Source organism: Saccopteryx leptura, chromosome 2, assembly GCF_036850995.1.
Source record: "Saccopteryx leptura isolate mSacLep1 chromosome 2, mSacLep1_pri_phased_curated, whole genome shotgun sequence".
Classification (NCBI taxonomy): domain Eukaryota; kingdom Metazoa; phylum Chordata; class Mammalia; order Chiroptera; family Emballonuridae; genus Saccopteryx; species Saccopteryx leptura.
This window is the reverse complement of record NC_089504.1, coordinates 244,580,024-244,605,326: the sequence shown is the minus strand read 5'-3', so window position 1 is coordinate 244,605,326 and position 25,303 is coordinate 244,580,024. Positions and strand designations below refer to the sequence as shown.

The 25,303-nt window shown below is 46.5% G+C and overlaps 1 protein-coding gene across 4 annotated transcripts in view; it reads right to left on the bottom strand.

Moving 5' to 3' along the window:
• HVCN1 (hydrogen voltage gated channel 1) overlaps positions 1 to 10,823 on the bottom strand; it is a 28,822-nt gene extending 17,999 nt beyond the window's left edge. Inside the window, exons 1-3 of one of the 4 annotated variants that reach the window (XM_066370952.1) lie at positions 10,805 to 10,823; positions 10,033 to 10,110; positions 3,306 to 3,344 (exon numbers count right to left, since the gene is read on the bottom strand). In XM_066370952.1, the coding sequence (XP_066227049.1) occupies positions 3,306 to 3,326 (21 nt within the window). In that variant the 5' untranslated portion in view covers positions 3,327 to 3,344; positions 10,033 to 10,110; positions 10,805 to 10,823. The other 3 variants (XM_066370951.1, XM_066370950.1, XM_066370954.1) reach the window with 3 other exon arrangements.
• Positions 10,824 to 25,303: the final 14,480 nt, after the last annotated feature.

The window sequence follows — 25,303 nt, the reverse complement described above, 5'->3', positions numbered from 1 at the left end:
CCACCAGTCTGAACCTGGGGTGATCTTGGGGGCCCCTGACACACTCACTCCCTTATTTAAAACTCTTCTTGGGCTTTTCCCACTGCTCTTAAAAATAAAGACTCAAGGGCCTTCCCAAGGCCTGCGCCTATTCTGCATGCTGCCTATCTGAGCTCACCTTTCACCACCCTCTCTGCTGGGGCCACAAGTCTCTCTGCTCAGTCAGCCCTCTGTACTCAACAAGTTTTTTCAACCACAGGACCTTTGCAATTTTCCTCTGCCTCGAAGTCCCACCCCTCTCCCACTTGTCATCGATCTTCTTTTCCGCCTTCAGGAGGTCTCTCTTAAGCATCCCAGCTCCAGGAAGCTGACCAGGTACCTCCCCTCCGTTCACTCACGCCAGGCCCCTCTCTCCTCCTGTGGATTCGGGTCCACCTGTGTGTGTGACTGTTGGAGTCTGTCGCCCCCATCAGGACAGAGACCAGGTGGGTTTCTGCTCACGCAGTATCCTCTGTGGCTGGCTTAAAGCAGGTTTCCAATACCCATCCCTGGAGGGTGTACTGTATCCCCAGGAGGAAGACTCCCAGCAGCAAGGGCACCGACCCCACAACCAGATCCCCCACCCCAGCCTCTGGGGGATCTGTGTACTGAGGAATGCCTATTTTTAAAATCAGAGAAGTCTTTAAATAAGCGTGACAGCTTTTCCTTCCCTAGGGTGGGGAGGAAGTTTGAGGTTTGCAGAAGCAACCACTGGTGATGGCTGACCAGCTTTGACAGACAGAGTTGCTGCTTATGGGCTGAGGCACTAGACTGGCAGCCCAGGTGCCCCCCAGGGCCCAGCACTGAAACATTTCTCTCTTTTTAATACTGGATCAGGGTCCCTCCTGTCTTGATAAGAGTCTGTCAACCCAGCAAAATAATCATAAGGCCGGGTGGAGATGATATGGAAAATAATATCTATCGTAGTGGAAACCATAGTGATTATAATAACTAAAGCACCTGCCATTTCTGTGTTCTGTACAAATCCCCTTATAACGCATTGCAAAATCTCCATGAAGTGGGGGCCTGAATCTCCTTTTACAGGTGAGGAAACTGGAAACAGAGAGGCCAAGCGATGTGCCCCAGGTCAGACAGCCAGTGGGAGAAAGAGCTGGGATTCTGTCCCAGACTGCCTGGGCCAGAGCTCTGTTGTTTACAAGAGCATAGAAAGAAAATAAAAGCATAGAAAGAAAAAATAAACAAAAGTAGTTATCCAGATAGAAATAAGACCTATCCCAAATGTGAATGAGTTATCTGGGTGGCTCCATCCCCCAAATCTTAGGGATGCTTGGGCCAGGGAAAGCACAGGCTGTTCAGAGTTCAGGGCACCCATTTTTCTTGTTTCACAATCTAGCCAGTGGCTCTCAGTCCTGGCTGCACATTGGAACCACACAGAAGCTTTAAAGAACCCTGATACCTGCATTGTGATCCAGTAGTTCTGGGTGTGGCCTGGGTGTTGGGATCTCCCCTGTGCAGCCCAGGTTGAGAACCAGCAACGCAAATGAACCAACCCAGAGCCACAAATGAACCAACCCAGAGCCGCCAGAGGCCTTGTGAGAAACGAGTCAAAGGTCTCTAAGGCTTTCTAAGCACCGCTGGTCCCCAGGATCCCCGGAGGTGGCTGTTGACAGGCAATCATCGGAGATGAGGAATAGGTCAGCTGATGGCCTGCAAACCCCACTCAGCCTCATGATTGAGGCCACAGCCCCGGAGTTTAAGTGTTTGCTACAGTTGGGCATTCTGCCCGGTGCTTTCCATGCAATCTCGTTTCATCCTCGCCACAACTTGAGCAGGGAGTTATTGCTCCCATCTTACAGAAGAGGAAAACTGAGGCCCAGAGAAGTGGGAAGGGGCAGAAAGGGACTCTGAGGAGGGCAGATGTCCCCAGCCCTCTCAGCGGAGCTCACTACAGCAAACCAAGTCTGAATCATGGCTAAATACCCCACCAGTTTGTCCTGTAACACAGTTGTTTTCCTCTTAAAAACTAGGAGAGCTGGAAAATTATGAAAAGTAATCCTATTAAAAGTTTTCTAAAAACACAATGAACTCCATAAAAGTACTGAAAGGAACTTATTCTTTGAATCAGTTAAGAGGCTTAGTTGCTACCAGTGGCCCTGGCCCAATCTTCCCCCACTCCCCACAGTACCACTGGGCCAGCCCCTCAGATGGCCTCTGTGTGATGACTGACAGGCTTCCCACCCCCAGGAGGTCCTCCAGGTGTGTCCTGGGTTCTGCATTCCAACCCTCTGCTTCCCCCGCTGTGTTTGTGACCTCACACCCTCCCCAACCCCATGATATGGCCTAGAAGCTCCCTAGCTTCATTCAGACCCCAACTCACCAGGACCCCCACCCCCTACCTAGCTTTACCTGCAGTCATTCACTTCAAGGAGTGGACCTTCACCCTAAATCAATTTCTTTCAGTATTAATACCGTGAAAATACGAGCAAAAGGAAATACATTCATAGTAATCCCAACACACCAAGCTCATCATTATCTACCCATCCTCTCTACCTATCGCTGTCCCTAATCTATGTCTTTTACAGTTGTAATCAACAACTGCAGGCAACTTTGCATCCCGTTTTTCTCTCTAGCTGTATGCATCAGACTTCCTGACACTTTAATAGCCGAGAAACATACCAAGGAGTCACTGTGCTCACGACTGTGGTTACGTTTTCTGTTTGTTCCTCATTTTTAGCACCTTTATCACCAATTCTAAGACCAACATTTTCTCACATTTTACCATTTCTGAAATCTGAATGCAGATTTACAACTGACTAGTCTCAGCGCTGCGTCACATTATATCACAGTAAATGACAATACTGTTTTTTCTTCTTCATAGCACATAAAATAATGGTGTGTCTACAATCAAGGGTGTCTTATGTACTAAGAAATATGGTGCCATAAACTGCACTTTTTTCTTTTTATGAGTTATTTCCTTTCCCATGAGTGAGATGACCGGGTTTGATCATCAATATTTTTATGATTCCTGGTACACACCATCGTTTTCCAGAACAGCCAGGTGGACTGACCCCATCCTTCTGTAGATGTAGGAATGAGACGATTTTACCACAGCATAACCAGCATCGAGCATTTCTGCTTGCTTGTGTTTTTTGGTTTGCCTAATTTAATGGGGAACTACAAATAAAGGCAAGTAAGTGTGAGCTGTTTCCACTTGCCTTTTTCTGATTAATAACAATAACTGGAACTCACGGGCCTTTTCCCTCTATCCTGTTAGAAACGCCAAACAGTGATCTTCTCAATGCTGGGTGGTCCCAGGATCAACTTACCTTTTCATCCCAGGTAGCCATTTTCCTGTTGTCTTAGAGCTGGAAAATAAGAAAATATCTGTTCAGATCTGTCTTTCCTGTTATCACTTGCTGTAGTACGTACTTTATAACACTTTCTTACCTTTTTTTTTTTTTTGCCAGAGAAACAGAGAGAGGGACAGATAGGGACAAGAACAGAGAGAAATGAGAAGCATCAATTCTTTGTTGTGACACCTTAGTTGTTCATTGATTGCTTTTTCATATGTGCCTTGACTGGGGGTCTATAGCAAACCGAGTGATCTCTTGCTCAAGCCAGCAACCTTGGACTCAAGCCAGTGACCTTGGGCTTCAAGCCAGTGACCACGGGGTCACAGATATGATCCCATGCTCAAGCCAGCGAACCCACGCTCAAGCTGGTGACCTCAGGTTTCGAACTTGGGTCCTCTGCGTCCCAGGCCAATGCTCTATTCACTATGCCACTGCCTGGTAAGACTTATAATTTATTTGAAAACCTTGATTAAGTGTCTGAAAATAGTAAATAATAAAGCTCAAAGTATAAGGTCTACTGGAAAGTTCTGTTCGTTTCTATCACAAGTTTCGACATGTAAGCACATGTTTATTTGGCGCATGTGTGCCTCTCTATTTTTATCACTTAATGTATACATACTGACATAGCAAATTAACTAAAACAAAGTTGATTCACGTTAGTCTTATGTGTGAAGCTATAGTGTACCCATGGCTACTGATAAAGTTCATTTACGCCACTGTAATTTTTACAAATTTCAACAAGGAAGAAATGCTACAGAAGCATGTCTGTCGCATCCACCATATTCCCCGGACTTAGCACCCTCCAACTATCACTTGTTTTTGTCCTTACAAAATTTTTTTAAGGGCAAAAAATTCAAAAATGAAGAAGATATCAAACAAGCACTAGTTCAATTTTTCGCATCAAAAGATAAAACATTTTTCAAAAATGGGATATACAAATTGCCCTCACGCTGGCAAGAAATCATTAATAATAATAGCAATTATATTATTTAATAAAGTTTATTGACGGTAAGAAAAATTTGTATTTTGTTTTATTCCAAAAACGGACAGAACTTTCCAATAGATCTTATATGTATAGAATGACATACGTCTTGGATATGTATCCAAAAGAATTGAAACAGGCACTCAGTCAAATACATGCACACAAATTCATAGCCAAAAGGTAGAAACAGCCTGATCAGGCAGTGGCACAGTGGATAGAATATCAGTTTGGGTCATTGAGGATCTAGGTTCGAACCCCAAGGTCACCGGCTTGAGCGTGGACTCATCCAGCTTGAGTGTGGGATCATGACATGACCTCATGGTCACTGGCTTGAGCCCAAAGGTTGCTGGCTTGAGCAAGGGGTCATTGGCTGGTCATTGGCTCAGCTGGCCATTGGCTTGACCCCTGGTCAAAGCACATACAAGAAAGCAATCAATGAACAACTAAGGTGCCGCAACTATGAGTTGATGCTTCTCATCTGTCTCCCTTCCTATCTGTCTGTCCCTGTCTGTCTCTCTCTCTATAAAAAATAGCCTGACCAGGCGGTAGCGCAGTGGATAGAGCGTCGGACTGGGATGTGGAAGGACCAAAGTTCGAGACCCCGGGGTTGCCAGCTTGAGTGCGGGCTCATCTGGCTTGAGCAAAAAGCTCACTAGCATGGACCCAAGGTCACTGGCTCGAGCAGGGGGTCACTCAGTCTGCTGAAGGCCCGTGGTCATGGCACATATGAGAAAGCAATCAATGAACAACTATGGTGTCGCAACGAAAAACTGATGATTGATACTTCTCATCTATCTCCGTTCCTGTCTGTCTGTCCCTATCTATCCCTCTATCTCTCTCTCTGTCCCTGTAAAAAAAATAAAAATAAAAAATAAAAAATGGTAGAAACAACCTAACTTCCATTAACATATAAATGGATAAATAAAAGATGTTATAGTCATATAATGGAATGTCCATCCAGCCATAAAAAGAAACAAAATACTTTTGTAACATATATGTATATAAATATCAAACCATTGCTAGATACGTGAACCTAATATAATCTTCTATGTCGATTAGACCTCAATAAAAAATTAGTTAAAAAGAGAGACAAAGTACTGACAACAACAAACCTCTAACACATTATGCTAAGTGAAAGGAACCAGATACAAAACATCACAGGACATGATTCCATTGATATGCAACATCCAGAATATGCAAATCTGTAGAGACAGAAAGCAGATTGGTGGTTGCCAGGCACAAGAGGGGGAGAGGATTGGGGAGTGAGAACTTATTGGGGATGGTGTTTCCTTGTGGGTGATGAAAATGTTCTGGAATTAGAAGTGATGATTACACAATACTGTCAATGCACTAAATGCCACTGAATTGTTTACTTTATAATGGTTAATTTTATGTCATGTGAATGTCATTCCAATGAAAAGAAAACCCGGATTTACAGATTACAGTGCTGAGATTGCTCTGGAAAGCAGCAAAGAATCTAAGTGTCCACCAACAGGGGTCTGATTAAGTCAGTTATGGCACATCTGAGAAGTGAGAGATGCTAGTGCTGTTAAACCTTCATATGTGGATGAGGAACGATGTGAATAATATAGCAAACCCCCACATTATAGACTAGTGTGTAGAGCAGGGGTCCCCAAACTTTTTATACAGGGGGCCAGTTCACTGTCCCTCAGACCGTTGAAGGGCTGGACTATAAAAAAAAAACTATGACCAAATCCCTATGAACACTGCACATACCTTATTTTAAAGTAAAAAAACAATACAGGAACAAATACAATATTTAAAATAAAGAACAAGTAAATTTAAATCAACAAACTGACCAGTATTTCAATGGGAACTATGCTCCTCTCACTGACCACCAATGAAAGAGGTGCCCCTTCCAGAAGTGCCGCGGGGGCCAGATAAATGGCCTCAGGGGGCCGCATGCGGCCTGCGGGCCCGTAGTTTGGGGACCCCTGGTGTAGAGTATGATCCCACCTATGTGAAAAAGTTACACAGGCATTTTAAAAAAGTTATTGATTGATTTCAGAGAAACAGAGAGGAGAAAGGAAGGAAAGGAGAGAAGGAGAGAGGGAGAGAGGGAAAGGAGAGAAGAAGAAAGGGAGAGAGAGAGGGAGGGAGAGAGGAAGAGAAGTATTTATTTGTTGTTACTCTTAGTTGTGTACTCATTTTATTGGTTGCTTCCCATATGCGCCCTGACCGGGGATAGAACTTGCAACCTTGGTGCTTTGAGACAATGCTCTAACCCAGTGGTCGGCAAACTCATTAGTCAACAGAGCCAAATATCAACAGTACAACGATTGAAATTTCTTTTGAGAGCCAAATTTTTTTAACTTAAACTATATAGGTAGGTATATTCCTTATCGAGGTAGCGCAAGCACGTGGTATTTTGTGGAAAAGCCACACTCAAGGGGTCAAAGAGCTGCATGTGGCTCATGAGCTGCAGTTTGCTGACCAGGACTCTAACCAACTGAGCTAACTGGTCAGGGCCTACATATGCTTTTTAAAAAAGTTTGCAAGGATATAGCTAAACTCTTCACAGTGGTTATAGCAGAGAAAAAGGGGGTGATTTGGGGGTTGGGTAGGTATTTTCCTTCTCTCAACTTTTGGACAGTTTGAACTTTTACAATGACTATGTGTTACTTCTTAAAAATTATTTTTAACATAGTGACATATGCATGTAGTAAAAATTTAAATACTACAAAAAGATATATTATGACAAGTAAGTTTCCTTTCTACCCAGTCTTCCCAGAATCATCCACTCTTACCAGTTTCCTCTGTAGCCATTGCAAGCACACACATATTTATTCTTTTTCTCTTTCTTTCTTCCTTAAACAAATGTGAGCCCAACACTCTGTTCTGAACCTTGCTTACTTCCCTGAGGGTATGGTAGGTTGAATGATGGCCCCCTGTATGTGCACACATCCTAATCCTATTCTCTGGAACCTGTGAATATGTCACATTATGTGGCAAAACGGACTTTGCAGATATGATTAAACAAAGGATCCTGAGACGCCCCTGTCCACCTCCGCCAGGTGGAACCATCAGCACAAGTGGGCCCAGTGTAATTGGAAGAGTCTTTATAAGTAGAGCAGGAGAATCAGATGCTACAGAAGCTGAGGTCAGAGTCAGGGAGATTTGAAGGTTTTATGCTGTTGGCTTTGAAGATGGAAGGAAGGGGTCACAATCCAAGGCACACAGGCAGCCTCTAGAAGCTGGTAAAGGCAAGGGCACAGATTTCCCCTGAGAGTCACCAGAAGAAACACAGCCCTGCCAGCACCTTGACTTTGGCCCCCTGAGACTGCTTTTAGTCACCTGATCCCCAGTACTCTAAGATAATAAATGTATGTTGTTTTAATCCATCAAATTGTGGTCCTTTGTTACATCAGCCCCAGGAGACTGGTATGGTATCTCAGAGATCTATCCATGTCAGTGTGTTTGAGGTCAAGTGCATGGCTTGGAATGAAGGCCCAGGATTTCCCTGGAGGAAGGTGTGTAGCTCCACCAGTGATCAGCATGTAGGTTGTTTCCCAATCTTTTGTTGCCCCCATGTTCCAATGAATAATCCTGCATACCGTGTGCAACTTTTATAATTAAAAAAATTTTTTTGAAAAAAATTTCACAAAGACTTAAAAAAAAAAAGAGTTCTTTCTCTCCCCACAGTACCATGCTAAAGGGACTCTCAAAGAGATTCTTGCTGCTTGACTGGCAGAGCAGTTTCTGCAACAGAGTTTGGCTCCGTGTGTTCCTGTTCCAGCCCCTGGGGGACCCTCACCCTGCTCTCACGAGACGGGCTCAAGCGGAACCATCAGCACAAGTGAAGGGAAGAATTAAGGTGCCCTGTAGAGCTCCTTCCTTCACAAGGCAGGATATAGAACTAGCACAAACGTTGAAAAAGACCCAGCTTCAATAATTCAAACAACAGAAAGTTTAAACCTACCATGACCTCCCCATTAAAATAGACAAAACAAATAAAAATGAGAACACCCAATGCTTGTAGGACTGTAGAAAAGCTTGCACACATCGCTGAGGATAATTTTTCTAAACAGCCATCTGGTGATGAGAGGCATGTGCCTTCAGAATGATCATATCCTTGACTTGAACAGTTTAGGAACTGTATAAATCCCTTGGTAGAAAAAAAAAAAGTGCAGTTTGGACAAAAACGTTTAAAGTGAAGTTTGTGTTATGGCTAGAACCTGGAAACAGTGCACAGGCCCCTCTTCAGGAAAAAGCTCAGGAAGGCAGTTAGGAGGAATGGCAACCCTGCGGTCTGTGCAGAAATGTAGAAAGAACGCTGTTAAGCAATAAATAGAACTCTGAGGGTTGCATACACTGCTTACAGTTGTACAAAATTATCAGGTCACATACTGTGTGCCAGGCACAGTACTGGATTCTGAGGAATCCCAACTGAAGAGCGAAGAAATAGCTCAGGGCCCGGCAGGCTGATCTTTTAGCCGGGGAGCAAGTGAGGAACCAAGGGAACACATAAGCACATCGTCCAGGGCTAAGCATGGAAAAGAAAAACAGTAATGCAACAGAGAGCAGATGAGGATGGTTCCCACAGTGGGTGGTCAGGGTAGACTTCTGAGTCTTTTAATGGTGGTCCCTGAACTGCAAGGAGGTAAGTCACAAGGAGATGGCAGGGAAGAACATTTGCAGAAGGAGGAGTAGTACATGCAAAGGCCCTGAGAGAGCAGAGAACTCAGCAGCTCCAAGAAGAGAAGTGTGGTTACTATGGATAGCAGAGTGAGAGGACAGTAGCAGGAAAGGAGAGTCAAGACTCAAGCAGGCCCAATCAATGCTGAGGGTCTGGGAGGCTGAGATGGGAATGGCCAAATACAGAAGATGCCAAAGGGCAGAACTTGCTGTGGACCTAGATATCAGGACCAGCAGAAGAGCAGCCTTGGGAGCAAGAATACCCTGGCTTCCTCCTTCTTGCTAAACTAGTGGCAGGGGAGGGCTTGAGGAATGCAGAACGGTTCTGGAATTGTGCAAGCTGCAGCCCAAAGGTTTTCAACCCCCTGCTCCTACTAGACTTTTCTCCAAAGGATCAGAGCAGGGAGAAGTTGTCACCCCCAGCCTTGGTCTTACTCAAGAAGCTTCAGATGCTGGTGGGGTTGTCCGGAAACACTGGAGATCTCGGATAGCTCTGACCCGCCTTAGGTTAAAGACGTCCAGGACAGAGGAGTGCTCTCAGTGGAGCGGGGGTGGAGGGGTTACAGCTTGGTCCAGGTGCTAAGCTGAGCCTTCACAACAAGTATCTCATTTAATCTTCGCAGCAATCCTGTGAGGTAGGTACCATGCCAAACCCCATGGGACAGAGAAGGAAACCGAGGCAAAGACAGGTGAAGTCCCATGGCTAAGCCCACAAGAGCCACCTGTACCCAGAGAAGGTGCTGAGTGAATGCCTGGGAGTTCTCCAAGGGGGTTGTACTGCTCCCCCCAACTCCTGGCATTTAACCTGGTGCCAACCCATCATCAGGTTTCTGGAACCCCTCGCCTAGGTGAAGGATCTGCTGCCCACAGGTGTTCTTCCTGCAGGGACAGGCAAGCCGGCTGGCTCTGTTCAGCCTCCTTCTAGGAGCTGAAACGTTCTCAGAACCGTTCTGCATCGGCTTTACCGCCCCCCCCCCCCCCCACAGACACACTGCTCCCTTCAGTCGGGGGGAGGGGCAGGGCAGGGATGAGGAATAAATGGACTCAGGGGTTCACACCAACCTGGGTGTAAGTTCTGCCTCTGCCTCCTTTGTGACTCAAGGGCAGGGGTCTGGCCTCATTAAGTCTTGTTTTCTTCACCTGCAAAAGGGAAACAAGGATGGTACCTCCTCACCTGTCGCGGCTGCCAGGCGTGTGATGAAGTGAAGGCACTTGGCCCAAACTCCAGACAAAAGGTAGTTATTTCTTCCGGTCAATACTCCCACTTTTCGAGGGGAAATTACTGAGGACAAGAGGGGCTTCTATCCCAGGTTCGGTGAGTGTCGTCTCCCGTCCTCCCCCTCCAGTGGACTCCAGTACGCCTGGGGCAAGGCAGGGGTTCCCGGGGCAGATCGCTGCCCGCCAGCGATGGGAAACGCTAGAACCGAGGGCACCGAGAGGCGGGCTGGGACCCCGCGGGGTCGCAGCTGGATGCCAGCAGGACGGCAGGGGTCCTGCTCTCCTCGGAAGGCTCGGGCTGGAGCGCAGAGACTAGGGGTTGCGCGACAAGAAGGGGCGCGTCCCGGCCCGGGAGCACTTACCCTGAGGTCGGCTCGCCCGCGGCCACGGCTGCAACTGCGAGCGCGGCTCCCGCCCCGCGCTCCGCCCGCCCCTCCCGGCCCCGCCCCTCCTGGCCCGCCCGCCAACTTCAGTCCCATCTCGGGCTCCGGATCGGGCAGTGTCTCGGTACCCTTGTCCTTGTTCTTGCGTGTCTGTCAGTCTCCCTCCTGATCTCTAGCTTCCTCTACTCGCCCCCTACTCGTCCCGCAGACCCGTAGATGGACAAAGGTCCCACTCGTGGAGCCAATCGCGAATCACGAGAATCCTGGCCCCCAAGAGCCTGAGAGGAGGGGTGGGAGGAGGGAACCACTTCCTTCCTCTCACGGAATGGAGGGGTGGGTCCACTCCCTTCCCCTCCACACACTCTTGGGAAACCGGGCCTGGCCTCTGGCCGCCTACCCACCCACCCATTCCAGATTACTTATGGGTGGCCCTGAGTAGCCTTGCTTGTCCCCTGCACAGTATCTGCTGTGTGAAGGGTTGGAGCAGGGGTCCCCAAACAACGGCCCGCGGGCCACATGCGGCCCCCTTAGGCCATTTATCCGCCCCCGCCGCACTTCTGGAAGGGTACCTCTTTCATTGGTGGTCAGTGAGAGGAGCATAGTTCCCATTGAAATATTGGTCAGTTTGTTGATTTAAATTTACTTGTTCTTTATTTTAAATATTGTATTTGTTCCCATTTTGCTTTTTTACTTTAAAATAAGATATGTGCAGTGTGCATAGAAATTTGTTCATAGTTTTTTTTATAGTCCGGCCCTCCAACGGTCTGAGGGACAGTGAACTGGCCCCCTGTGTAAAAAGTTTGGGGACCCCTGGGTTGGAGGGTGGGCAGAATGTCCTAACGGGTGGCCAGCCTTGGAGCTGTCAGAATAACCCCAGGAGGGCAGCTGAGGCTGGGGGGGGGGGGGGGAAGGAGGTGCCCTGCTCCAGGGCTGGGATTGGACCAGCGGGGAGCCCTCCTGCCTGCAGCCCTGGCTCAGGCCAACTCCTACTCACTCTCAAGGCCCAGCTGTAGTGTCCCTCCCCTGTGGGCCCTCCTCTGCCCAGGCTTCCCCAGTACTCCGTTCATACCTTAGTTCACTGCTCATATTGGAATCAGTTGTTCCATTAGCCTCGGTCTTCCTACATAGGCCACGTGTCCCAAACTTCCCAGGTACACAATGCTGTCTCCCACACACCTCCCTGCTTCTAGTTTAGCTGGGGGTGAGAGGAGTCTCAACTACCTGGAGTTGAATTAAGTTCCCACCCCTGCCATGTTACCACAAACCTAATGGCTTACAACAAAGCGCCTCTCAAGGTCATTAGTCCAAATAGATCTTGCAGGGCTAAAATTAGGGTGCTGGCAGGGCTGTGTGCCTTCTAGAGGCTCTGCGAGGGAATTGGTTCCTTGTCTTTTCCGGCTTCTAGAGGTTGCCTGCCTTCCTCTGCTCCTGGCTGCATCACTCTGGATCAAACTCACATCTTCTCTAGAACTGACCTTTCTCTTTCTTTTGTAAGAACCCTTGTGATTACCTGGGACCTACCTGAATGATCCAGGGTAATCTCACCAAAAGGTCCTTTTTTTTTTTTTTTTTTTTTACAGAGACAGAGAGTGAGTCAGAGAGAGGGATAGACAGGGACAGACGGACAGGAACGGAGAGAGATGAGAAGCATCAATCATTAGTTTTTCATTGTGCGTTGCAACACCTTAGTTGTTCATTGATTGCTTTCTCATACGTGCCTTGACCACGGGCCTTCAGCAGACCGAGTAACCCCTTGCTGGAGCCAGCGACCTTGGGTTCAAGCTGGTGGGCTTTTGCTCAAACCAGATGAGCCTGCGCTCAAGCTGGCGACCTCGGACTCTCGAACCTGGGTCTTCCGTATCCCAGTCCGACGCTCTATCCACTGCGCCACCGCCTGGTCAGGCACCAAAAGGTCCTTGACCTAAACACATCTGTTAAGTTCCTTTTGTCAGGTGAGGTAGCGTATTCATAGGTTCTGGGGATTAGGATATGGATATCTTTGGGGGTCTCGCTATTCTGCCTACCACAGGGCTATTGTTTCCATTAGCTTCTTCTGAGGCTGCTCTTCCTGATCCTGTCTGCCACCTCCTGTTGGGTAGCAGGCTTTCTTAAAACATCGTGGTCTGACCTGACTTCTCAGTCACAAGTAGTGATTACAACAACAGTCCCATTCCAGTCCCTAAGGCATGGTCTGGTCCATTGTAAACTTCAACCTCATGTTTTATTAACAATGCGTCTCCTTCCCCAGGACATCTAGAGAGGAGAGGACATGTGGACTGCTCTTCTCAGTCCTTCTCTGTGCACTCCCTTATGATTGGAGAAGGATGAAGGGGAAGGGTACAGGTACCAGATAGCCCCTCACGTGACTGCCCACCTGGATGCTGCACTTTTGTTTCTGTTGGCTTGAACAACTGGTCCTGCCTGTAGTTACAGGCTTAGCACAGACAGGTGGTGGCCTCAACGGGCCCTACTGAGGCAAGGCTCATCCTGCCCCAGGCTTGATTCTCTGGCTGACCCCTGCTGGAGGCATCACTCATTTTTTCTTCCCATGTGCTGCCTCTTTGCCCCACATTGCAGTGGTCCTGGGAGAACCTGCAGCTGTTGACCTTACCTAGGCCCTGGAGACTGGGGCCACCAACAGGAATCCATACATTTTTGGGAATCAGGATCCTAAGGGATCGGGTCAGCAGGTTAGTAAAGTCCTTAATATTATTGTCTTCACTGAAATCTGTCTTCTTCTTAGTTTTCTCAGTGGACAGAAAAAGATCTCAGTTTTTTGTGTTTTTTTTTGTATCTTTCTGAAGCTGGAAAGGGGGAGGCAGTCAGATAGACTCCCACATGCGCCTGACCGGGATCCACCCGGCACGCCCACCAGGGGGCGATGCTCTGCCCATCCGGGGCATTGCTCTGTTGTGACCAGAGCCATTCTAGCGCCTGAGGCAGAGGCCACAGAGCCATCCCTAGCGCCCAGGCCAACTTTGCTCCAATGGAGCCTTGGTTGCGGGAGGGGAAGAGAGAGAGAAAGAGAAAGGAGAGGGGGAGGGGTGGAGAAGCAGATGGGCGCTTCTCCTGTGTGCCCTGGCCGGGAATCAAACCCGGGACTTCCACACACCAGGCCGACGCTCTACCACTGAGCCAACCGGCCAGGGCCAAGATCTCAGTTTTGTTACATCTTTATCCCCAGCACAGTGTGGCAAATAATAGGTGCTTTACATTCCATGATGTAATTATGCAATTGCATAAATTAATAAATGAGCATTCGGTGTAATACGGGTGCCCACCATCACAGCTTCTATTTAACATTCAACTGAACAGCCCAGCCGATGCAATAAGAGGTACAAAGATTGAAGAGAAAAATTGCCACTCGTAATCAATGTGATTGTCTACCCAGAAAATTCAAGAGACTCAACACACTAGTATTGGGTACCTACCTACTGCGTTATAGCACCTTCCTAGACACTTAGTATCAGATGAAGGAGCAACCGTGGGTCTGTCAGTGAGTTCCCATTTTAGTTGGGGAGGTGAGGCCAACAATCCTTAGGGCAGAGTCATTTGCAAAAGAAAAACCAACCCTGGCCAGTTAGCTCAGTCAGTTAGAGCATCGTACTGAAACAACAAGGTTGTGGGTTCGATCCCTAGTCAGTGCGCACACGGAAAACAACCAATGAATTTTTCCCTTCTCTCTTCCTCTCTCTGTCTCTCTAATGTCAATCAATCAATCAATTAAAAAAAATTTAAGCTCTGGCTGGATAGCTTGGTTGGTTGGAGCATCATCCCAAAATGCAGAGGTTGACAGTTAGATCCCTGGTCAGGGCTCATAGAGGAACAGCTCAATGTTTCTGTCTCTTTGTCTTTATTTCTAAAAAAGAAAAAAGAAAAAAATCCAAGAGGCTCATAAATTTGGATGGGAAAAAAATTATTTTTATTTTCATTACCCTCTGACTGAAATTTATCATTTCCTTCCGTTATGAATGTAGGCAACAGCTGTATTAGCAGTACCCATGACTTTGTCATCAATCAAAATCATGAATGCTATCAAGTCACAATTATAGCATTTGTAAATATCTCAAAATATAACACTCACCACTACTTGAACAATCACAACAGCTATTAAACAAGGTCTTAGTTCTTACAGTGTAATATGTTAACAAAGAATGTCATATGTTACTTTATCACAATTTAAAAATAATTCAATAACTTCATTTCAAGATAACTGGTGTCTTTTGTAAGAGGACCTATGCTATAAGAAAGATTAGGAAGGCCTGATCTTTAGAGGAAGGGTTTGTTCTCTGGTTTGGGCAATGCCAACAGTTCTCCCACACAGGGAGTCCCACATGCCCCCATCCTTCCCATTTCTCACCCTAGAGTAAGTAAGCTCTGCTTGCTTAAGTACGTGTCAGTCACTGACCCAGGAACTTCCTGAATGTCGCACCTTTGGATGTCACGGAGCATTCTGAGGAAGATCTAAGCACGGCCCTTGCGTTTGGGCCCACTTGTGCCCCAGAACCGCTGGCACTGGGCCAGGGATGTGGCCCATTCTGGTTTTGCTCAGTGGGAAGACAAAGGGCTGCCTCTGCAAGTTTTGGTTCCTCCAAGGCAGTGTTTTCAGCGGCTGCAGTTGACCACTTCCCTTCTGAGGGTGAAACCCAGGTCCTGGCTCTAGGAGAATGTGCGAATGAGGAGAGAGAAGTAGAAGGGGGTTCAGCTAGGGCCAGGCAGGGGACTCTGGATTTCCCAAGGTTACATCTGCAGTCTGGGTCTGGAGGATCCTTGCCCAAAGGTTATGAGTCATCTATAGTAGTGACAGCCACATGAGGCTATCTGCACATGGCCTGACTACCTACGTATCATAATTTCGCTACATTAAGAGGTCATGGCTAACTCTGACTCCCTCGGTTCAAACTTCCACTCCATAGTTCAGAATCATGTGGCAGAGTAGAATGAACATAGAAATTAGCATCAAAAAGACTTTGGGGCCTGACCTGTGGTGGCGCAGTGGATAAAGTGTCAACCTGGAACACTGAGGTTGCCGGTTCAAAACCCTGGGCTTACCTGGTCAAGGCACATATGGGAGTTGATGCTTCCTGCTCCTCCCCCCCTTCTCTTTCTCTCTCTCTCTCTCTCTCCTCTCTATAATGATTAAATAAAATCTTAAAAAAAAAAGTAACTAAGTTACTAAATAAAAAAATAAATAAAAAAAGACTTTGGGGCCCTGGCCCGTTGGCTCAGTGGTAGAGCATTGGCTGGGCGTGTGGAAGTCCTGGGTTCGATTCCCAGTCAGGGCACACAGGAGAAGCGCCCATCTGTTTCTCCACCCCTCCCCCTCTCCTTTCTCTCTATCTCTCTTTTCCCCTCTTGCAGCCAAGGCTCCATGGGAGCAAAGTTGGCCTGGGCACTGAGGATGGCTCCATTATCCTGTGCCTCAGGCGCTTGAATGGCTCTGATTGCAATGGAGCAACGCCCCAGAGCGGCCAAGCATTGCTTCCTGGTGGGCTTGCTGGGTGGATCTCGGTCGGTTGCATGCCAGAGTCTGTCTGTCTGCTGCTGTCCCCCCCCCCTCCACTTCTCACTTTGAAAAAATACAAAAAAAAAAAAAGACTTTGGATTGATACTTCTCATCCCTTCCTGTCTGTCCTTATTTGTCCCTCTTTCTGTCTCTGTCACATACACAAAAAAATTTGTGGTAAAATACATATAACTTTACCATTTTAGCCATCAGAAAATATACAGCAGGTGGCACCAAGTTCTGTGCTAAGCATCTTGTCCCCATTTCACAGAGAAGACTGAGACTGAAAGTTCGTACAAGGCCACACAGCTGGTAAGAGGCAGAGTCAGAACATGGATGGTTCTCTAGATACAGGATTCTCAATGGACTCCTCCCTTCCCTGTGCAGGAGCAGTGGGTACTAATGTGTGTGGGTCACATTCTCCAGTTCTCAGGACTCTTTCCTGCCTGTTGAAGTGGGTGAGACCTAACATTGGAAAGAGGAGGGTGGAGGACATTGGAAGTGTCTTCTGGCTCTCAAGTTAGCGAGCAGGACCTCACACTGAAAGAGTTAGTGGCATTGCCTTCTTCCACCTGTTGCTTTCCTTTGGAAACTCTTCTCGACAAGACAACATGGGTCAGCCCTCCTGGCCAGCTGGAGAGGGCTCCACCATATGGGCTCCACTTTGGCCCTGAAGCCGATCAGGACTGACTCCCCAGCTGTTCTCCACCCAGGTGATTAGCTGAAACCCGTCTTGGTGATTCCAGCCCTCCCTGCCATTGCATTTGCCTCCAAGGCTTCTCCAGAACCCTGGAAACCTTCTGCTTCGGTTTACAGCTCTCTGGGCTGTTGGGGAAGGGGATGGATCTGGATCTACTCCATGTGGGCAAAAAAGTAGAGGCAACAGAGGAGGACAATGTCCCACTGCATCCCCAAAGCCAAAAAAAGGAAATTGAGCATATCAACAATATTGAGCAACCCGATAAATGTTCAAAGAAACCATTCACAGAAGAATACATATAGTATAATTTTCTCTATATAAAGTTAAAAAATTGGCAAAATTTAACAATATGTTGTTTAGGGATACATACACAATAAAAAAAAAGCAATGAAATGATTAACTTTAAATTCAAGACAGTGGTCAACTCTGAAGGGAGTATGTAATTGGGGAGGTACACACAGAGGGGCTCCTAAAATATTGTAATATTCTTTTTTTTTAACCCAGGTAGAGGGTACATGGATGTTTTATATATATTTTTTGTATTAAGATACTTCACCAAAAACAAAACAAACCAAAAACCTCACTAAAAATATATAGTATATAAAAATATGTTAACACATAGGATGGTAACCTATTTTGACACATTTAACTAAATTACACACACAATCAAGAAACAAAAAAGTGGCTCTAGAAACCCCTCAATAAAAAACCCTGCTCTCCTACCTAAAGGGTGTTTTGTTCAGATCTGCAAAATGCTTTCCTGATCTACTGTGTCCCATAATGCAATGCCAAGAAAGGAGAGTCTGCAGAAAATCACTCAGAAAGTGATTACTTGATTGACTTTCTACCCAGAGAGACTTAGATTGAATTTCTTAGCTAGTTAGATCTTAGACAAGGCATCGTAAAGTTTGATAAAGTTATGATAATAGGAGATTGTACTGACACCTTAGTTGGTCTGCAGACACAGGTCTGAAAATAGCAGCAGCTGGTATTTCTCTTAGAGCAGCCCCCTTGGGGGCTGAAGCGGGTGGGAGAGAAGCAGCCCTCAGGTTCTGCTTCTAATACTTGTTCTCTTTTAATCATTTTACACAGGATGCCTTTCCTATGGTTTTGTTTGAAGGGTTCTGTCAAAAAAAGTTTAAACAGGCCTGACCTGTGCTGGCACAGTGGATAAAGCGTCGACCTGGAAATGCTGAGGTCGCCGGTTCGAAACCCTGGGCTTGCCTGGTCAAGGCACATATGGGAGTTGATGCTTCCTGCTCCTCCCCCTTCTCTCTCTCTGTCTCTCTCTTCTCTCCCTCTCTCTCTCCTTTCTAAAAATGAATAAATAAATAAAAAATATTATTAAAAAAAAAAAAGTTTAAACAGCCTGACCAGGCGGTGGCGCAGTGGATAGAGCGTCGGACTGGGACACGGAGGACCCAGGTTTGAAACCCCGAGGTCGCCAGCTTGAGCGCAAGCTCATCTGGTTTGAGCAAGGTTCACCAGTTGAACCCAAGGTCGCTGGCTTGAGCAAGGGGTCACTTGGTCTGCTGTAGCCACCCCCCCCCACCCCCCGGTCAAGGCACATATGAGAAAGCAATCAATGAACAACTAAGGTGCCGCAACGAGGAACTGATGCTCCTCATCTCTCTCCCTTCCTGCCTGTCTGTCCCTATTGGTCCCTCTCTCTGACTATCTCTGTCCAAAAAAGAAAAAAAAAAGGAAGGTAAAAGAAGTTTAAACAGTATTATTTTTGATGCAACCTATCTTTGTGGAGTTGGAAGGAGAAGGCAGATCACCTTTATCAACTCTGTCAATTATATAAATGCAAAAGCAGAGGTTGAAGTTTTGAATGAAATGGTCTTGACTTGAACAAGATTATGGATTTTAAAGATAATCTTACAAAAATACACCATTCATGATGACTGAAACATGCACCCAATAAGCAGTTTGCACTCAAATTGCTGGGGTTTCCTCTTACTGGGTGTAATAATACTCAATGGCTCAAAAACAGTCACACATGGGGGCAGCCCTGAAACCAATCTAAGCCAAGCTGGTGAGCAAACTCCAGTGCACCCTGCTCCACACTGGTCTGTGCCTTTTATCATTGACACTGGACAGGCTCCCAACCGGGGGCAGGCGGAGCACTATTTGAGGGTGCAATCTGTCAGTCAACTCCAGCCATCCCTTAATCAGAAGGGTTAGCACTAATATGAAAAGATACTGGTGCTTGTAGGTGGGTTAAAGCAGTGGTCCCCAACCCCTGGGCCGCACACCAGTACCCGTCCGTGGGCCATTTGGTACCGGTCTGCAGAGAAAGAATAAATAACTTACATTATTTCTGTTTTATTTATATTTAAGTCTGAATGATGTTTTATTTTTAAAAAATGACCAGAATGACCCTGGCCGGTTGGCTCAGTGGTAGAGCATCAGCCTGGCGTGCAGGAGTCCCGGGTTCGATTCCCGGCCAGGGCACACAGGAGAAGCACCCATCTGCTTCTCCACCCCTCCCCCTCTCCTTCCTCTCTGTCTCTTTCTTCCCCTCCCGCAGCCAAGGCTCCATTGGAACAAAAAGTTGGCCCGGGCGCTGAGGATGGCTCCATGGCCTCTGCCTCAGGCGCTAGAATGGCTCTGGTTGCAGCAGAGCATTGCCCCCTGGTGGGCATGCCAGGTGGATCCCGGTCGGGCGCATGCAGGAGTCTGTCTGACTGCCTCCTCGTTTCCAACTTTGGAAAAAAAAAAGTGACCAGATTCCCTCTGTTATATCCATCTAAGACTCACTCTTGACGCTTGTCTCGTAAGTTCGACAATTATATTTAAAAATACCAGTTTTTACGCAGGTCGTATAATTTTATTTTGTGCATTTATCCATCCCATCCTAAAGGCCGGTCTGTGAAAATATTTTCTGACATTAAACCGGTCCGTGACCCAAAAGAGGTTGGGGACCACTGGGTTAAAGGCTTAGCACTAATATGAGAAGATACTGGTGCTTATAGGTGGGTTAACAAATTTGAAAGATGTGCTTTTATTTTTGTAAAAGGTATAGAATTTGACTCCTCTAAAGGCTTGTAGAGCTGGTGAATGAGCAAATCTCCAGCAGATGGTAAATGAACTTCTGCCAGCCTCAGCAAGAACATCCCTTATCCCACTTACTCTCCGGCCACACCTCCCCAACTTGCCAGGGTTGTGCTGGAAAGGTCAAGCAGCCAGTCTGTCCCAAGTACATAATGACTGCTTACTGTTCTGTTCGCCAGCCCTGAACAACTGGTGTGTGGGCTGGCCCTCTCTGGGAGACATGGTAATTTAGTACTGTGCTAATTGAGTGGCTGGGGAAAAAAAAAAAAAGTAGAATAGGCATTTTTAAATGGCTCTTCAAAATTTTTCCTACAGTTGTACCACATATACATATTGGCTGAAAAAGTATTAGAATTTGGTATTTGGTTTCAGAATAAGACTGTTAAGAGAATTGGTTAAGACACAAGAATGAATTTGAAATCTACCCCCAAAAGTCTATGCCAGGGGTCCCCAAACTTTTTACACAGGGGGCCAGTTCACTGTCCCTCAGACTGTTGGAGCCAGACTATAAAAAAAAACTATGAACAAATCCCTTTGCACACTGCACATATCTTATTTTAAAGTAAAAAAAAAACCGGAATACAATATTTAAAATAAAGAACAAGTAAATTTAAATCAACAAACTGGCCAGTATTTCAATGGGAACTATGGGCCTGCTTTTGGCTAATGAGCTGGTCAATGTCCGGTTCAGTGTTTGTCACTGCTAGCCGTAACAAGTGATATGACGCGCTTCCAGAGCCATGAGGTGTGCGTCCCGCGTCACCAGAAGTAGTACTGTACGTGAGCGACGCTGAGCTTTGCGGTGGTCTCACTGACCACCAATGAAAGAGGTGCCCCTTCTGGAATGCGGCGGGGGCCGGATAAATGGCCTCAGGGGGCCGCATGTGGCCCGCAGGCCGTAGTTTGGGGACCCCTGGTCTATGCCTTCCTTACCATTTAATTATTACAATTGTTTAAATTTTCCGCCTGACCAGGCAGTGGCACAGTGGATAGAATGTCGAACTGGGACACAAAAGACGCAGGTTCGAAACCCCGAGGTTGCTGCCTTGAGAGCAGGCTCACCCGGCTTGAGCGCAGGGTCACTGGCTTGAGTGTGGGATCACAGACATGATCCCATGGTTGCTGGCTTGAGCCCAAGATCACTGGCTTGAGCAAGGGGTCACTCGCTCTGCTGTAGCCCCTGGTCAAGGCACATATGAGAAATCAATCAATGAACAACTAAGGTGTCACAATGAAAAACTAATGATTGATGCTTCTCATCTCTGGTGAGCTTTTTGCTCAAACCAGATGAGCCCACACTCAAGCTGGTGACCTCGGGGTCTTGAACCTGGGTCCTCCACGTCCCAGTCTGACACTCTATCCACTGTGCACCGCCTGGTCAGGCCCTCTCTCTTTCTGTCACAAAAAGAAACCAATTGTTTAAATTTTCCAACAGTTGACATTGGGCAAGAACAATACTTTCTTAGCATCTCCTGTGGTATCTGCACATTTGTAATACTTGAGGCTGGTGGGAGACAAGTTGTCTTTCGGCTCACTCTACCACCAAATTGAATGTTGTGTACTAATTGTAAGATGACTATGTCCTTCTCAATTCTCAGACTTAAAAAGATCTGGTTAGTGATTTCATTTTACCCAATCCCTTCATCTTAAGCTTGTGTACTGTATCAAGATGCTGTCTGAATATTTTTGGAAGTGCTTAAAAATACTGCTGCCACACTAGTTTATAATATCCTGTATGCCATATATATATATGGTGAGAGGAGGGGAAATAGTGAGGTAGACTCCTGCATGCACCCCAACCAGGATTTACCCAGCAACCCCATCTGGGGCCAATGCTGAAGTATAGAGCTATTTTTAGCACCTGAGGCTAATGTGCTAGGCCTAATCGAGCCACCCTCAAACCAATCAAGCCACAAGCTGCGTGAAGGGAAGAGGGTGGGTAGAAGCAGATGACCGCTTCTCCTGTGTGCCCTGACTGAGACATCCATACACCGGGCAGATACTCTAACCCGATGGGCCAGGGTTAAAAATTTTTACAAACTTTTGTTAGCACAGTTTATAAAGTTCTTCCTGAACTTATCTAGATAACAATCTATTTTGCTATATAATTACTGCTTTCTTAGTTTTAACTATTTGCTTATGTTTTCATAATAAACTGAAGAGCTTTATTTAATCCTATACTTACACTTTGAATAATTGACTAAATAACAAGATTCTCACAACAAAAATGCCTACCTGTAGAATTTATTCAGATATTTGCAATAAATCCAAAGGCCATGCCTGTCTCAGCTCCCAAAGCTGATCCTGTGGATAAGTAATCTCTGTGCTCACTTAATCAATCATGCTAATAATACAGGGATGCCAGGAATTTTCAGTATTCATTTTGTCTTGGGCTGAAGTTGAAGCCACTGATAATACACCTTCACTTTCACTTTTTTTTTTTTTTTTTTACAGAGGCAGAGATAGGGACAGACAGACAGGAACGGAGAGAGATGAGAAGCATCAATCATTAGTTTCTCGTTGCGTGTTGCGACTTCCTAGTTGTTCATTGATTGCTTTCTCACATGTGCCTTGACCGTGGGCCTTCAGCAGACTGAGTAACCCCTTGCTGGAGCCAGCGAGCTTGGGTCCAAGCCAGTGAGCTCCTTGCTCAAACCAGATGAGCCCGCGCTCAAGCTGGAGACCTTGGGTTCTCAAACCTGGATCCTTCCGCATCTCAGTCCAATGCTCCATCCACTGCGCCACCGCCTGGTCAGGCCATTTTCACTCTTTACCTGAAGCTACATACATAATCCAGCAAGGATGAATGAAAACTGACTTTTGCCAGTGCCTGGACTGTTTTCCTGATAAAACTTTAAGTTCCTTTGTGTTGCCATTTATGTAAACCTTAGAAATGTCTTTGGTATCTTAAGAGCTGTTTACTGAATGTGTACGCCAAATTTAGTAATCTTTGGTGGGTTTAATCTTCATAATCCCCTCAGAGTAGCCTAGCATTGTTTCATAGGTGAGGAAAAGCCTGGGGCAGAGGGTATATTCATCTGGTCTAGGCAGCCAAGTACATCTGATTTGCAGAACTGAACAGTGAGGTCATACACGCAGTTTCAAGTTAGCTGGTCTGCCAGGATGAATGAGCTTTGGGTCTCTTTTCTAAAAGGTGGGAAGTGGGCATACAGAACTCAAAACGCTTTTTACTTTATTGCAGCTTTTACTGTCTCCTACATACCCAAACATGCACAAAACATCCCTTCCTTAGCCTCATGCAGATCCCTATCTCTATCCCCTCAAACTGCTACATTCATACCCTTCCTGGATAGCGTGATATCTTAAGTTTGCCAGCTGATCTTGTATCTTCACTTCCCAGCAAACTGAGTTTCCTTCCAACCTCCCATATACTTACACAATAGAAAACTTAGGCGAGGCCCTGGCCGGTTGGCTCAGCTGTAGAGCATCGGCCTGGCGTGCGGGGGACCCGGGTTCGATTCTCGGCCAGGGCACATAGGAGAAGCGCCCATTTGCTTCTCCACCCCCCCACCCCCCCACCCCCCCACCCCCGTCCTTCCTCTCTGTCTCTCTCTTCCCCTCCCGCAGCCAAGGCTCCATTGGAGCAAAGATGGCCCGGGCGCTGGGGATGGCTCCTTGGCCTCTGCCCCAGGCGCTAGAGTGGCTCTGGTCGCGGCAGAGCATCGCCCCCTGGTGGGCAGAGTGTTGCCCCTGGTGGGCGAGCCGGGTGGATCCCAGTCGGGCGCATGCGGGAGTCTGTCTGTCTCTCCCCGTTTCCAGCTTCAGAAAAATACAAAAAAAAAAAAACTTAGGCGATTTCCCTTCCATCGGTCTAAATCTTGTGCCTTCTTCGTGGCTCAGCACTCATTGGTCCCTGGTCCCCATATCTCACAACACACTTACATACATTACTTGTGGTCTCTAGACTTAAATCATGATGCTTTAAGAACAAGGATGCTAAGTAACATCTGTGCTGTTGACTGTAGCTTGAAGTGGGTAGGCCTAGTCTAGTAGGTACCAATCAATGTTTGCAATGGATGGGTTTAAACTATACTATACAGGCTACTTAGCTAATTTAAGGATGGCCATCATCTGTCTTAATGGATTTTTTTAAAATTTATTTTTATTCAGCCTGACCAGATGGTGGCGCAGTGGATAGAGCATCAGACTGGGATGCAGAGGACCCAGGTTCGAGACCCCAAGGTTGCCAGCTTGAGCACGGGCTCATCTGGTTTGAGCAAAAAGCCCATCAGCTTGAACCCAAGGTCACTGGCTCCAGCAAGGGGTTACTCGGTCTGCTGAAGGCCCGCGGTCAAGGCACGTATGAGAAAGCAATCAATGAACAACTAAGGTGTTGCAACACGCAATGAAAAACTAATGATTGATGCTTCTCATCTCTCTCCGTTCCTGTCTGTCCCTGTCTATCCCTCTCTGACTCTCTGTCTCTGTAATAAAAAAAAAATTATTTTTATTCAGTGCAAGGAAGAGGCAGACTCCTGCATGTGTCCTGACCTGGATCCACCTGGCAAGCCCATTAGGGGGCGATGCTCTGCATATCTGGGGCATTGCTCTGTTGCTCAGCAGATGAGCTCTTCTTGGCGCCTAGAGGCAGAGGCCATGGAGCCATCCTCAGCACCTAGGGCCAACTTGTTCCAATAGAGCCATGGCTGCAGGAGGAAAATAAAAATAGAAGAGAATGAGAAAGGGAGAGGGGGGTAGAAGCAGATGGGCACTTCTCCTGTGTGCCCTGACTGAGAATTGAACCCGGGACATCCACACACTGGGCCGATGCTCTTACCACTGAGCAAATCAGCCAGGGCCTCTGAATGGTTTTGTAGTGATGCTGTCATCTTGAAAGCTGGAATACTTTATAATCATTTAAAAGAAAACTAGAATTTAAAATATGACACTAATAATTGCAACTTCATGTTTCCTTCTTGTTTTTTCTTTGTATCTGTTGAAAATTATCTGTAGGTGTTTTGTATGCACTCAGTGCTAAGAAAGGCCTAGCTATCCATGGCTCAGTATCAGAACAGGGCTACAAACAAAACGTAGGGGGCCACATAACAATCAGCCAATTAAGATATTTAAACACAAGAAACTGGGAGTCATGGTAAGGCAGGAAGTAGTAAATATTTACTGAATAATATTCTGAATCAAGCATTCTTCTGAGCATGTATCATCATTTCATTTGATGCAGTGAGAGGCAGGTACTGTCCCTGTTTTATAGTTATGAACACTGTGGCTCACATTTTAAGCCACTTACTCAAATCGCACAGCCATGATTTGGACCGAGTGTAACCACTGGCTTATACAAGGCAGAGGAGACCTCAACTATACACGGCAGTAAATGACAAATGAGAAAGGTTAGTGTAGACTGGGATTTACAAGGCATGGCCTCAAGTTCTGTTGTCACATACTGGTTTCAAATTTAGATTTTTTCCTAAAATCTTGTGTCCTAAAAACCAG